This window comes from Dryobates pubescens, chromosome 20 (genome assembly GCF_014839835.1).
Source record: "Dryobates pubescens isolate bDryPub1 chromosome 20, bDryPub1.pri, whole genome shotgun sequence".
Lineage (NCBI taxonomy): Eukaryota > Metazoa > Chordata > Aves > Piciformes > Picidae > Dryobates > Dryobates pubescens.
The window spans coordinates 20,923,206-20,938,553 of NC_071631.1; the positions used below are offsets into that span (position 1 = coordinate 20,923,206).

The 15,348-nt window shown below is 48.3% G+C and overlaps 1 protein-coding gene across 1 annotated transcript in view; it reads left to right on the top strand.

Annotated features, from left to right (window-relative positions):
- The window catches only part of GLP2R (glucagon like peptide 2 receptor), a 54,878-nt gene that overhangs the window by 29,329 nt on the left and 10,201 nt on the right, over window positions 1-15,348 (top strand). Inside the window, exons 5-10 of the mRNA XM_009908784.2 lie at window positions 382-488; window positions 1,319-1,475; window positions 4,821-4,980; window positions 8,983-9,043; window positions 10,850-10,919; window positions 14,644-14,732. Coding sequence (XP_009907086.2) covers window positions 382-488; window positions 1,319-1,475; window positions 4,821-4,980; window positions 8,983-9,043; window positions 10,850-10,919; window positions 14,644-14,732 — 644 coding nt within the window. The remainder of the gene's footprint in view (window positions 1-381; window positions 489-1,318; window positions 1,476-4,820; window positions 4,981-8,982; window positions 9,044-10,849; window positions 10,920-14,643; window positions 14,733-15,348) is intronic.

The window sequence follows — 15,348 nt, forward strand, 5'->3', positions numbered from 1 at the left end:
CAGACACAACTGATCTGTAACTGTGTCCCCAGGACACACACAGAGTAATTGCACTTGTGTGTACAAGTAGAGTACAAGCCACCAGGATCTATGAGGTGCATATAAGCATTGCAATGATTAGCTGTAAATGGTGTCTGTGCAGGAGCAAGATGGAAATGAGACTGTCAGAGCCTTCAAAGTTAAAAAGCAGCTGAGGCTGTCTGCAAATGTCCATGGTGTGCAGTGATTTTGTGAGGGAATGCAGGGAGCAGGCATCACAAACCTCCCCTGGCTGCCCTGCAGCACAAAGAAGTTGGCCTCAGAAGTATCTGAGCTTTGTTTTTGCCCTTCCCACCTGCCTGTGTGTATAACTCCTTTTTCTTCTTCTTTTTTTGTTCCTAGGAAGAAGACCATAAATTACTGACCACATTGCAGTTGTTGTACACTATAGGATATTATTTTTCTCTCATCTCACTTGTGTTAGCTCTTTTTATACTTTCTTCACTCAGGTTAGTACAAATTCAGGTGTGTTTCAAAAGTGCTGTGTGCACATTGCTTGTTTCCTGTAATCCACTGCATTGGTCAGCTTCCAACCTACGTAACTTGTAGTTTCCTAACAAGCATTATAAAGGCAATTCCTGTTCAAAACACATTGATGACAGGATCAGAGGATCAAAGGATGTTAGGGGTTGGAAGGGACCTCTGGAGATCTTCAAGTGCAATCCCCTGCCAGAGCAGGACCACAGAATCTAGCACAGGTCACACAGGAACACATCCAGGCAGGGCTGGAAAGCCTCCAGAGAAGGAGACTCCACAACCTCTCTGGGCAGCCTGCTCCAGGGCTCTGTGATCCTTACAGTAAAGAAATTCTTACTCCACAGGTACTGCCTCCTGTGCTGTAGTTTCTATCCATTGCCCTTTGTCCTATCCCAAGGCACAAGTGAGCAGAGGCTGTCCCTTCCTGACCCCCAGCCCTCAGATATCAATAGACATTGATCAGATCCCCTCTCAGACTTCTTCTCTCCAGACTGAACAGCCCCAGGGCTCTCAGTCTCACCTCACCAGGCAGTGCTGCAGTCCCTTCAGCATCCTTGGAGCCCTCCCATTGACTCTTTCCCTGTCCCTCTTGAACTGGGGAGCCCAGCACTGGATGCAATATTCCAGGTGGGGCCTCACCAGGGCAGAGTGGAGGGGGAGGAGAACCTCCCTGGATCTGCTGGCCACACTCCTCTGAATGCACCCCAGGATCCCATTGAATATGACCACAAAGAGTATTTCCTTTCATTTCTTTGGACTGTCAGCATTCCACAGGATTCACTCTTCATTTTCTCTCTCACAGAAAACTCCACTGCACAAGAAACTACATCCATATGAATTTGTTTGCATCTTTTATCCTGCGTGCCACAGCAGTTCTGATCAAGGACAGTGTCTACTACAACATTTACTCCAAAAGACCAAATGATGAGACTGGATGGATATTGTACCTCAGTCCTGAGGTAACTTGTTAGTTCCTTGCTAATAGTAAATGTGTGTGCTGGTGGCCAATTTCATTTCAATTTGGGATGTTTGCCACCAGACAGAAGGTTCTGAGAGGTTTCTTAGTTGAGCTTTGAATGCTGAAGTTTTGCTGATGAAGATTTGGGCTAGCAAGAAAAAAATCATCCTGAACTGACAGATTTTACTAGATTGCTTTTATGTGAGACCTTCTATTGAAGCAACAAATAAAACAATAGTTACACTTGGGAACATCCAGTTAAGCAAAGCAGCTCATACCTGCACTTTTTAGGAAGAAATCTGCACACTTATCTGGCACTCACCTAACACATTGTTCACAGAATCACACAATCTATCTAGTTGGAAGAGACCTCAATACCCATCCAGTCCAACCCTCAAGCCAGCGCTGGAGGGTCAGCACTAAACCATGTCCCCAAGCACCAGATCCACAGCCCCATGGATGGTGACTCCAGCACTGCTCTGGGCAGACCATTCCAATCTTTGAGAATCCTTCCAGTGCAGAAATATTTCCTGAGATCCAGCCTGAACCTCCCCTGGTGCAGCTTGGAACCATTTCCTCTGGTCCTGTTGCTTGCCACCAAGGAGCAGAGGCTGCCTCCTCCTCACTCCAACTTCACTTTAGGGAGTTGCAGAGAGCGATGAGGTCTCCCTCAGCCTCTTCTTCTCCAGCCTGAACACCCCCAGCTCCCTCAGCCCCTCCTCTAGCCCAGCTGCTCCAGGCCCTTCCACCAGCCTCATTGCCCTTCTCTGGACGCTCTTCAGCCCCTCAATGTCCTTCTTGTAGTGTGGGGCTCAGAACTGAACACAACACTTGAGGTGTGGCCTCCTCAGTGCTGAGCACAGGGGGATGATCACCTCCTCTCCCTGCTGCCCACTGTGTCTCTAACAGAAGCCAGGATGCCATTGGCTTTCTTGGCCACCCCAGGTACTGCTCTGAGTTGCAGCTTACTCTCGGCATGCACAGCACAATGCAATGCACACAGCTCTTGCTTTTAAAACAAAGTTATCAAGCATTGCATTTCCTGAGAAAGAACAGTAAGAGAGAAAAAACCACCTCATTTAAAGGCTTTTCTGTACTGGGGAGATCTACTGGTTTCCTTAAACTGGTTTTAACAATGGGATACCATCTCTGGCTTCTGGCCACTGGGGGTAAATGCAGTTTGTGTGATGCTGTGCAAGTGCAGTTTTTCCATGCAGAAAGGCAAATTTACCTGCAAGAGATTCATGGTGACTATTGTTCTAATAGCTGAGCAATATATTTTCTGTTGTGCAGATCATGACAAAGAACACAGGGAATCGTAGAATCAACCAGGTTGGAAAAGACCTCAGAGACCATCAAGTCCAACCTATCACCTAATACCTAACACCTCCTGACCACTAAACCATGGCTCCAAGTGCCACATCCAAGCCTTTTCTAAACACCTCCAGGGGTGGGGACTCCACCACCTCCCTGGGCAGCCCATACCCCAGCCTGTACTGTTGCTGTCTTTGTCACCTGCATTCAAACTCTCTGACAACATAGAAGCCTTTAAATTGCTACCCTGCCCTCCAGCCTCTCACAAGCAGCAAGCAGAGCCTTGTGAGACCTGTGACCAAATCAGAGTTACACACAGTTGTAGGTTTGAGTCTGGATGTCTTAAGAACCATTGGGAAGTCCTCCAAGAACTGAATAGTCCAGGGAGGTGGACACCAGAAGGGTGTAATTTGTGTTATTTCATTCCTTTCAGCCTGCATCTTCCTTCCCTATATAAATTGGCTGCATAGTCAGTTTCTTGCCTTTTCTCACTCGCTCTGCTCCCTGCAGGACCTCCTCCCTTGTGGGGGAGGTTTGTAGCCTTGGCAAAACTGATTTCTTCTGTGCAATTTGGGCCTAGGCATGGAGGAGAAGGCAGGTATGGGGGCAAGGGGGGCATTGAGGCTTGGCTTTGGCCTGCCTGGGGGCGAGGCTTTTGGAAGCTGTTGGCCTAGTGAGGTTTGGTAAAGCCCAGACTGGAGAGAACTGGGCCCAGGCTGAATATGAGTTTGGATATTTTGTATTTGTGTAACTATTTGTGGACAGTATTTCCACTTCCATTTCTAACCCTTTCCAATCCTGTGTGGAATGTTTTTGTTTCACTGCTTTGGGAAGGGGTAGAGGAGCTTCCCTCTGCTCTAAAAGCAGCACACACACACCACCAAGAGCGAGTTTTAAACGTGTTACCCAACAGTATCACAGTCTCACAGTATAACCAAGGTTGGAAGAGACCCCAAGGATCATCAAGTCCAACCTGTCCCAACAGACCCCACAACTAGCCCATGGCACCAAGTGCCACATCCAATCTCCCCTTGAATACCTCCAGGGATGGGGACTCCACCACCTCCCTGGGCAGCACATCCCAATGACGAACGACTCGCTCAGTGAAGAACTTTCTCCTCACCTCCAGCCTAAACTTCCCCTGGCACAGCTTGAGACTGTGTCCCCTTGTTCTGGTGCTGGTTGCCTGAGAGAAGAGACCAACCCCCTCCTGTCTACAACCACCTTTCAGGGAGTTGTAGAGGGCAATGAGGTCACCCCTGATCCTTCTCTTCTCCAGGCTAAACAATCCCAGCTCCCTCAGCCTCTCCTCACAGGGCTGTGCTCAAGGCCTCTCCCCAGCCTTGTTGCCCTTCTCTGGACACCTTCAAGTGTCTCAATGTCCTTCCTAAACTGAGGGGCCCAGAACTGGACACAGGACTCAAGGTGTGGCCTAACCAATGCAGAGTACAGGGGCACAATGACCTCCCTGCTCCTGCTGGCCACACTATTCCTAATACAGGCCAGGATGCCATTGGCCCTCTTGGCCCCCTGGGCACACTGCTGGCTCATGTTTAGGTGGCTGTCAATCATCGCCCCCAGGTCCCTCTCTGTTTGGCAGCTGTCAGCCACTCTGACCCCAACCTGTAGCTCTGCATGGGGTTGCCATGGCCAAAGTGCAGCCCCTGGCACTTGGACTTGTTGAATGCCATCCTGTTGGCCTCTGCCCATCTGTCCAGTCGGTCGAGGTCCCTCTGCAGAGCCTTTCCACCCTCTAACTGACTAACATCCGTTCCCAACTTGGTGTCATCTACAAACTTGCTGATGACTGACTCAACCCCCTCATCCATATCATCAGTGAAGATGTTCAAGAGGCTGGGGCCCAGCACTGATCCCTGGGGCACACCACTGGTGCCTGGCTGCCAGCTGGCTGTGGCACCATTCACCACCACTCTCTGGGCTCAGCCCTCAAACTGACAACTGACAAGGGAAACCCAGGACTGGTCAGGGCTTTCATATGCTAACAATGACTCCTGCTCTTTCTTTTCTCCAGATTGTGGTCATTTGCAGGACTGCCCAGTTTTTCATGCATTACTTTGTTGGGGCAAATTATTTCTGGCTGTTAGTAGAAGGGATTTATCTGCATACCTTGCTGATCACCGTTGTGCTCTCTGAGAGGCGGCTGCTCCAGACATACGTTGTGATAGGATGGGGTAAGTACAAAAGACTCCAAGTTCTTGATTCTGTCATTCTTTGTTGAGTCTGTCGTGGTTTGAGGCTGGGGAGTCATTAGGAGACCATAGAGTACAGCCCTCCAGATGCTAAATAGGTGGACCAGAAAGTGCAGGTTTTGTTATTCCATTCCCAGAATGCTTGCATCTCCCATTCAGAAGGGGACAGCACAGGCTGTTCCCTTCCCTTTTTCCCCTTTCCCTCTCTTTCTCCTTCCTGCTTGTGGTGGTTTTAGGCTATGCCTTTAAAATTTAGTTACAGATTTTGAGCAGAAAAGTAGAAAAATACAAATAAACCACTCTTGGGTATAGAAAGGAAAACAAAAGGTTATTCTAAACAAATGCATTGGGTAAATATCTGGAATAAGAGGATCTGTACCATAACAATTCTTCCCTTTTCTCTTCTGGTCTCTGGCTGGTTTGCTTCACTGCTTTGCTTATCAGCTGGCTTTGGCTAAGTCTAACTTCTCTGCTCCTTTCTCCTGTCCCTTTTGTACAGGGGGGGAAGGGGAAGGCAGGGGGGCAGAAGCTAGTATCTTCCCCTGGTTCTTGGCCAGGGGATCCTTGTGCTGTTTATGAATTGCAAATATCTGTATAATATTGTGACTCCTGTATATTTTGTACATATTGATTGCATTCCAACGTGGAGGGCAGATTTTGCTTGCAAATACAGATCCATCTGCTCCTGACTGAGCTGGTCTGGCAAAGTTAAGGTTGGAGGGGGGGAATTTCAACCCACCACACTGATGCTGCTCCCTCATCTTTGCAATGCAGGGGAGTGAGCCTTGTGTGGCCTTGTGTGGTGGGTTGAAATTTCCCCACCCCCCCCAACTTTAATTTTGCCAGACTAACTCAATTGGAAACAAATGGAAGCTGCTCCCCTTGGCAGGGGCCTGAAGCTAGTGAGCTGCATTTCAGCTGCATCACACAGGTTCGGTAATGGGGGTGCAGAGAGGCTAAGCTTGGGGGTGGGGGGCATTTGAGGCCTGGATTTTGGCCTGGCTTGGTGGAGGTTAGGGACCTCCTTGGCCTGAGGATGTTCTTGGATAACCTTGGATTTCTTTGTATGCTGTTTGTTTAGCACTGCAGCAGGCAGTTTACCAACAGCACTTCCATCGAAACTGCCAATCCTGCTCTGTGTTTCTGTCCAGTCCTGCGTGGAGGTTTTCTTTAACTACTTTGAGAAGAGTTAGAGAGCTCTGTCTCACTCCTTAAACTGAGACAGTCAGTGGCAGATCATTTGTGGTGAAAAAGGGGAAAAAAAGATGAATTATTTTTTGTTTATTTGAAGTCATAGAACAACAGAATCACAGAATCAGCCAGGGTGGAAAAGACCTCAGAGATCATCAACTCCAACTATTACCTATTACCTAACACCTCCTGACAACTCAACCATGGCTCCAAGTGCCACATCCAATCCCCTTTTGAACACCTCCAGGGATGGGGACTCCACCACCTCCCTGGGCAGCACATCCCAAGGGCCAATTACTCCTTCTGGGAAGAACTTTCTCCTCACCTCCAGCCTAAACTTCCCCTGGCACAGCTTGAGACTGTGTCCTCTTGTCCTGGTGCTGGTTGCCTGGGAGAAGAGACCAAGCCCCACCTGGCTACAACCTCCCTTCAGGTAGTTGTAGAGAGCAATTTGGTCTCCCCTCAGCCATTGTCAGTGACAGGGCTGTTGTTCTTCAGCTTGGCCTGCATGCACAGGAGAAATGAGGGACTTGTTTTGTAAGGAAGCAGTAGCCTAGTGGCTATTGAACAGGCAGAAATCTGGCTGCATTTTCTGCCATCACTGAGTGTTATGGTGCCAGCAGCAACTTCATTTTCCTGCTTTGTAATAGCAAACTTACATAGCAGAACTACCTGAGCATGAATGGTTTTCTTTCATGTGTTCTCCTTCCTAGCTCTCTTTGAATTTGTGAAGTGCTGTGTTAGGGGAAAAACTGAAGCACTGCATGACTCAGGACTTGTGTGTCAGCCCTTGCATTTCAGGCATTTTTCATGGACCAGAGCAATGTAAATTTAGTCACAAGCCTTTGAACCCTTTGTTTAACTTATGTGCTGTAACCTGGCAGTTATGGTTGTTGCTTACTCATCATTCTATACCTTATCTCGATGAAGGAGAGAATCAAGGGTTCCTAATCCCTACTAATCATCTAATCTGTAGTCATCCCCTGTGCTGCTGTGGAGATTATTTTTCAGGCTTGCAGTTTTGAACATCCTATCCCATTTTTGGCATCCCTCCTTTTCCTCTTTTGCTTCTCCCTTACCAATCATTGACTCCTTGCCTTCACTTTCACACTCACTCCTATCCTTCCTAATCTGTTGCAAGTTTCTGAGTGCATAACACCACACAGCATTGTCCACTGCAGGCTTTCTCCTCTGCTGTACCTTGCACTTTAGAGTGTCCTCCTCACCATCCATGCCTTGATTTCTCTGTTTCCTCTCACATTATTCTTTAAAGATCCCTTGTGCTGTATTAGCACCAGAAGACCACTGTATTTCACACTGGGTAGTGTTGTCTCATGGCTTCATCACCCTTCCCACCTGCCTCAGTGAATTTGTTGCTTTCAGCAGCAGCTTGTTTGAAGAGGTATTTATCATTTTATTCCTTGTTCAAACTGCAATAGCACAAGTCTGGTAAAAAAGATTGCTTATTATTGTAAAAGCATTAATGTTAATGATCACCTCTCTGTCAGGCCCTCTCCACTGCTCTCAGGCCTATGTCATAGTCACTGATTTCCTAAAGGAACCAACTAGCTTAATCTCTTCTTTGCATTTATTAGAATCACTACTAAGCCAGGACATCTGGCACCTACCCTGCAGACATCTGTAGCAGTGCTGCTGCTGAGCCAGCAGGGGCAAGCCATGCTTACACCTGCTGAGACCTCCTGCTGTCCTGGATTTGCTCTGGGTACATCACCTCATCCTTCTGGGTGCCAGCAGTGTACATGTATCATGTAGCTACACACCTAGATCAGTCTGAAAAGGCAAGATTCAGCTAGACAGTGAAATGTCCTTTTGAGCTGCAGATGGAGCCAAGATCAGGTTGATGTTTGTACATTCTAGACAGAGGACTGGAAAGCATGACTGCATTGTGGCATGAATGACAGCACCAGGTCCAACTCAGCCCATGGCAATGCCTTTGCACGACACCCTGACACCTATTGCACCCCCATTTTGGGGTGCTGATGTACTCCTAGTAGTAGCCCCTGATAACAAGGTGCATTGGTGACAAATGAGGCATGAACCACACTCCACAATGAGATTCCAGAAATGCAGAGGGCAGAGAATCTCAGAAGTCCTCTCAGTAGTCCATTTATTACTGCATTGTACAATCCCCAGCATTAAGGAGTCTTAGAGTTCCACTTACAGAAGTTCCAAAAGCCTTTAACAGAAGTAGCTAAGAGAAGCAGAAGTCCCTCATAGAAGCCCCAATCCCCCAAAGAATCAGAATCACAGAAACATTCGGGTTGGAAAAGACCCTCAGGATCACCAAGTCCAACCATTACCCCTACTCTGCAAGGGTCACTCCTAAACCATAGCCCCAATCACCACATCCAAACCACCTTGAAACACATCCAGGGTTGGTGACTCCACCACCTCCCTGGGCAGCACATTCCAGTGCCTGACCACTACACAATCACAGAAACTTGCAGGCTGGAAAAACTGTGTCCTGCTGCTCGCAGAGGCTGTTTATAGACTCCTTGTGGTCAGTCACTTAACCAATAGAGTCCAGCGGGGCATAGAAGCTAAAAGCATTCCCCAGTAAGAGGTGCCAGTGTGTCAGGATGTTGTTCTTGGCACACATGGAATGTTACTGTTTTGCTCTTGGCAGCATGGAATTGGTCAGCTGGGGAATCTTGTACTCTGCATGCCTCCAGCAGCTGCCCCTGCTCAGAGCAGCAGCTGCAACAGACATCTTTGTGGGTTTTTATGCACCATGCTGCAAGCTTGACTGTAACTGACTCCTTCTCTTTTCAGTTGTTCCTATCCTGTTTGTGGGCCCTTGGGGTATAATCAGATCAAAAATGGAGAACACAGGGTAGGTTACTAAATAAAATGTGCCTTAAAATGTTGCTTTTCTGTCTGCCTAATTTTTCTGGAAACCCTTCACAGTAGTTGCCACAAGTATTGACTCCTAGGTTAATAGGTTAGACACCTGTCAGCACTGGTTGCATTTTCTAGGTCCACTTTAGTACTTTTACATTAAACTACTTCTAGAAAGTCTCAGATTTACTTATGCATAAATCACAGGATCACAGAATTGTCAGGGTTGGAAGTGACCTCAAGGATCATCCAGTTCCCACCTCCCTGCCATGGACAGGGACACCTCACACTAGATCAGAAGGAGAGAGAACATTCATTGTTCTTGAAATCAAAGCTATTGCATCCAATGCCCTTTCATTTACATGAAGCAAATGGTTAACACAAACCAAGCAGACATTATGGTGGCCTTGCAGTATCTGAAGGGGGCTCCAAGAAAGCTGGGGAGGGACTTCTGAGGATGTCAGGGAGTGATAGGACTGGGGGGGATGGAGCAAAACTAGAAATGGATAAATTCAGATTGGCTGTGAGGAAGAAGTTGTTCCCCACGAGGGTGGTGAGAGCCTGGCACAGGCTGCCCAGGGAGGCGGTGGAAGCCTCCTGCCTGGAGGTGTTTGCAGCCAGGCTGGAGGTGGCTGTGAGCAACCTGCTGTAGTGTGAGGTGTCCCTGCCCATGGCAGGGGGGTTGAAACTGGCTGAGCCTTGAGGTCCCTTCCAACCCTGCCAATTCTGTGATTTTATATAGATTCCTGGAGAACATGGTGTTGGTAAGAAAAGGGGAGAGATAGTTTCCTTGCAGTCCATCCATACCTTGACTTCAATTAGCATTCCCTGCTGTTTTGAAAGAAACATGTTTGTTGAGGAGGATAGTGAGGAATCATGGAATCACAGAATTGTTAGAGTTGGAAGGGACCTCAAGGATCATCCAGTTCTGACCCCCTGGCCGTGGGCAGATATCCACTGAAAGCTGATATTAAATGAATGTATTCCATAGTCAGTGAATGAATCAGTAAGTTGCACCAGTAAGCATCATTTCCACTGAGAGGGTTTGGGGGTGCCATTTCCAGTTGTGTGCATCCAAAGGCTGAGTTTACATAGAATACATAGAATACATAGAATAAACCAGGTTGGAAGAGACCTTCAAGATCATCATGTCCAACCCATCAACCAATCCAACACCACCCAAACTAACCCACAGCACCAAGTACCCCGTCAAGTCTTCTCCTAAAAACCTCCAGTGATGGCGACTCCACCACCTCCCCAGGCAGCCCATCCCAATGGGCAATCACTCTTTCTGTATAGAACTTTTTTCTAACATCCAGCCTGAATCTCCCCTGGCGCAGCCTGAGACTGTGTCCTCTTGTTCTGGTACTGCTTGCCTGGGAGAAGAGACCAACATCTGTCTGTCTACAACCTCCCTTCAGGTAGTTGTAGAGAGTAATAAGGTCACCCCTGAGTCTCCTCTTCTCCAGGCTAAGCAACCCCAGCTCCCTCAGCCTCTCCTCGTAGGGCTTATGTTCCAAACCCCTCACCGATAGTTCTGAGGTTTGCCATCTAGGAAAACTTCTCTCAGCATTCTGCTGGCAAGGTCTTCTCAACAGATGCAGTTGGTGAGGCTCTGCCTGGTTTGATGCCATTTCTCCTGAATGGCCCCTGAGAAAGGTGAACTTTGCCAACTTACTTTTGAAGTACATACAAAGCTTATGAAGGCTTTCTCTCTCTCTCTCTCTCTCTCTCTCTCTCTCTCTCTCCTTTTTTGTTTTCCTATGAAAATAATGTAATCATACTTTCAATTACTCTTCAGGTGCTGGGGAACAAATGAACACATGGGAATCTGGTGGATCATCCGAGGACCAATGTTGTTTTCCATTGCAGTAAGAATGAATTCATCTGTTCCTAATGCCATGTGCAAGTGTGATTGTCCTTTGTGGCCCTTTCTCCAAGTATGATACTGCTCTTGGAATAGAATAGAAGAGAATAGAATTAACCAGGTTGGAAAAGACCTTCAACTTTGTCAAGTCCAACCTATCACCCAACACCATCTAATCAACTGAACCATGGCACCAAGTGCCTCCTCCAGGCTCTTTTTAAACACCTCCAGTGATGGTGACTCCACCACCTCCCTGGGCAGCACATCCCAATGGCCAATCATTCATTCTGGGAAGAATTTTTTCCTAACATCCAGCCTGAACCTCCCCTGGCACAGCTGGAGACTGTGTCCTCTTGTTCTGGTGCTGCTTGCCTGGGAGAAGAGACCAACCCCACCTGGCTACAACCTCCCTTCAGGTAGTTGCAGAGAGCAAGAAGGTCTCCCCTGAGCCTCCTCTTCTGCAGGCTAAGCAACCCCAGCTCCCTCAGCCTCTCCTCCCAGGGCTGTGCTCCAGACCCCTCCCCAGCTTTGTTGCCTTTCTCTGGACACCTTCCAGCAAGTCAACCTCCTTCCTAAACTGAGGGGCCCAGAACTGGACACAGGACTCAAGGTGTGGCCTAACCAGTGCAGTGTACAGGGGCAGAATGACCTCCCTGCTCCTGCTGGCCACACTGTTCCTGATGCAGGCCAGGATGCCCTTGGCCTTCTTGGCCCCCTGGGCACACTGCTGGCTCCTGTTCAGCTGCTGTCAACCAGTACCCCCAGGTCCCTTTCTGCCTGGCTGCTCTCCAGCCACTGCAACCCCAGCCTGTAGGGCTGCATGAGGGTGACTCCCTCTCCTCTTGTCTGCTGCCTGTCCTTCCTCAAGAGCTTGTCTCCATCCGTTCCCACGCTGCAGCCCTGGGACCCATCCCACCACATCTCTGTGCTGCTGGTAATGTCACAGCCCTGCAGCCTCTAACTCCCCCTCTTTGTTTCCCATGCTGCATGCTTTGGGGTCACCTTCCCAAAGGTTTATTGAGTCTGCTTCCATAGAGAATTCTGTCTCACGTCTGAAACACCAGAAGCAAAACCATTCCAGTTTTGTGGTAGTCATTGTTCCTGCAGCTGGAGTCTTGGCTGCAAGAAGCTGAAGATGATGATGAAAAATCATTTTTAGAATAAACCAAATCTTCCAGATCAAAGTAAGTTGGGATAGAAAAGGTTTGCTAGCTCTGCTCTTGAAGAACTCTACAGTGTTGACTATGGTCAGGTCTTTGTATTCATAGAAGCAAACCATTAGATTCAAAGGAGAAGTCAAATTCCTAATGCTAAGAAAGTCCAGGAGTCATCTGTTTAAAGGTAACTCATCCCCTCCTCTACATGCACACATCTTTGTCTCCCAGAACTTGTCCAAAGAGATGCCCACAAGATGCTGTGGAATAAAGCAGGGAAGTACAGTCTGTAGGAGACACACTTTAGTAACAGGGAGTGGCAAAAGGACACTTCACAAAGAGCAGGAAAGATCCCAAGCTTGAGTAGTTCAATGCTGCCGCAGAAAATTGCTTTCTGATTCTGTCCCTGAGTTCATACACAATGACAGGATCAGAGGATGAGGATGTTAGGGGTTGGAGATCATCAAGCCCAACCCCCCTGCCAGAGCAGGACCAGAGAATCCAGCACAGGTCACACAGGAACACATCCAGATGGGGCTTGAAAGCCTCCAGAGAAGGAGATTCCACAGACCCTCTGGGGAGCCTGTTCCAGGGCTCTGGGACCCTTACAGTGAAGAAGTTCTTCCTCATGTTGAGGTGGAATTTCCTGTGCTGGAGTTTCCATCCATTGCCCCTTGTCCTATCCCAGGGCACAGTGAGCAGAGGCTGTCCCTGTCCCTTCCTTCCTGACCCCCAGCCCTTGGATATTTACAGACATTTATTAAATCCCCTCTCAGTCTTCTCTTCAGACCAAACAGCCCCAGGGCTCTCAGCCTCTCCTCCCCAGGCAGTGCTGCAGTCCCTTCAGCATCCTTGCAGCCCTCCCTTGGACTCTCTCCAGCAGATCCCTCTCCCTCTTGAACTGGGGAGCCCAGCAGTGGATGCAATATTCCAGGTGGGCCCTCACTAGGGCAGAGTACAGGGGGTGGAGAACCTCCCTGGATCTGCTGGACACACTCCACAACTGGCTACCAACTTCTGGTTTTTGCTTTCTGAATATCCAGCCAGGCAGTGGGGTAAGGGCTGAGGACTTCCATTTGCAGCTGAAGTACCAAGCATGATACTCTCAGTACCATCGTGTTGATGATGATTGTTCTGCAGAAGCAAACCAAAGCATCTCCAACTGCTGAAGTCTTACCCTTTGGACCTCCAGCTACCTATGCTTTAGTTGTCTTTTCCTTCCTTCCTTCCTTCCTTCCTTCCTTCTTTCCTTCCTTCCTTCCTTCCTTCCTTCCTTCCTTCCTTCCTTCCTTCCTTCCTTCCTCTCTCCCTCCCTCCCTCCCTCCCTCCCTCCTTCCCTCCCTCCCTTCCTTCCTCCCTTCCTCCTTCCCTTCCTCCTTCCCTTCCTCTCTTCCTTCCTCTCTTCTTTCTTTCTTTCTTTCTCAAAGGACATCCACTGATCACCCTGTGATGGTTTAAGGATCCATCTGTGCACATCTGGAGAGAAGAGTAGATGAGGTGTCACATCCTTTACTCAGAACAGGAGCTGGGGTTCCAGCAGCAATCCCTCTGCATGAAAGGAAGACAAGAAAAGTTGTCCTGAGTCTATCCCCAGATGAGGAAGCAGGGCTCTCCTTTAAACCAAAACTGGATATTGTGCTGGAAGGTCATACATCAGAGCAGGAATCAGGCTGAATAAGGCAATGCTAAGTTTCTCAACCTCAATAACTCTTTTTTCCCCCCTATTTGCATAGGGCTTCTGGGTGTTGGAAGTGCAATAGTTAGAGACTTACAGGCATGGTCAGGCCTTATTATAACATAAATATTTGCAGATTGGTCTTGGCTACCTCACCACAGTGTAATTAAGGCTGAATTTAAGCATTCATTAAAAAGAATGTCCTGGGCATCCTTGTGTGGATGCCTAGAGGCTCTTTATCTGAAGAATTGCAGTGCCTGTGGTATTTCATCACAGTCTGCTTAGCTGTATGGGTTGGTGTGTGACCTGACTGCATGGGAACTCAACTGCCTCGTTTGGAGAGCTCATACATAGAACCATAGGATCAACCAGGTTGGAAAAGACCTCAGAGATCATCAAGTCCAACTATTACCTAATACTTAACTCCTCCTGACAACTAAACCATGGCTTCAAGTGCCACATCCACTCCCCTCTTGAACACCTCTAGGGATGGGGACTCCACCACCTCCCTGGGCAGCACATCCCAAGGGCCAATTACTCTTTCTGGGAAGAACTTTCTCCTCACCTCCAGCCTAAATTTCCCTTGGTGCAGCTTGAGACTGTGTCCTCTTGTTCTGCTGCTGGTTGCCTGGGAGAAGAGACCAACCCCATCCTGGCTCAGCCTCCCTTCAGGTAGTTGTAAAGAGCAAGAAAGTCTCCCCTGAGCCTCCAGAGTCTGTCACCACTCTGCTGTGCTCTCTGCTGCAGTTGTGGTAACAATCTGCTGCTATTCCAACCTGGTCACAGCTGCACTCCTGCTATTAGGTGACAAGTTTTACAGGTGTTTCATGCCAGTTTTGTACTGGACCAGTAGGCTCACAGCATTTATTTGAAGTAACCTGTATGCACTTTCTTTCAAGGTTAACTTTGGCATCTTCTTAAAAATCCTCAGAATGCTGATCTCCAAGCTAAGAGCTCAGCAAATGAGCTTTCATGATTACAAATACAGGTATGGAATAAAGAATAAAGTCCTAGCTTTGGGGGTTTTGGGGTTTTTGTTTGTTTGGTTGGGTTTGGGTTTAGTGTGGGGTTTTGTTGTGGTTTCTTTCTTACAACATCCAAAAGTTGCCACTTGCCCTTGCAGGTTATAGAGTTATACTACTGCCAGGTGCCACAGATATCACACACAATCACAGGATGTTAGGGACTGGAAGGGACCTCAAAAGCTCATCCAGTCCAACCCTCATGCCAGAGCAGGAGCACCTAGAGCAGGTCACACAGGAGCACATCCAGGTGGGGTTTGAGTACCTCCAGAGAGGGAGACTCCACAACCCCCTGGGCAGCCTGCTCCAGGGCTCTGTCACCCTCACAGTAACAAAATATTCCCTCCTGTTTCCATGGACTTTCCTCTGCCTCAGCTTCCACCACTGCCCCTTGTGCTGGCATTGGGCATCCCCCCAGCAGAGGCTGAGTGGTAAGAAGGTCTAACAACTTTGTTAACAGATAACTCAGATTCAGCTATGTCAATATTTTTCTGTTACTCAGCAGAATAAGTTTGATGATAGTGGCTGTCCTGGTCAGTATCTTGTCCCCAGCTTGTCACTTCAAACCCAGAGCCAAGATTC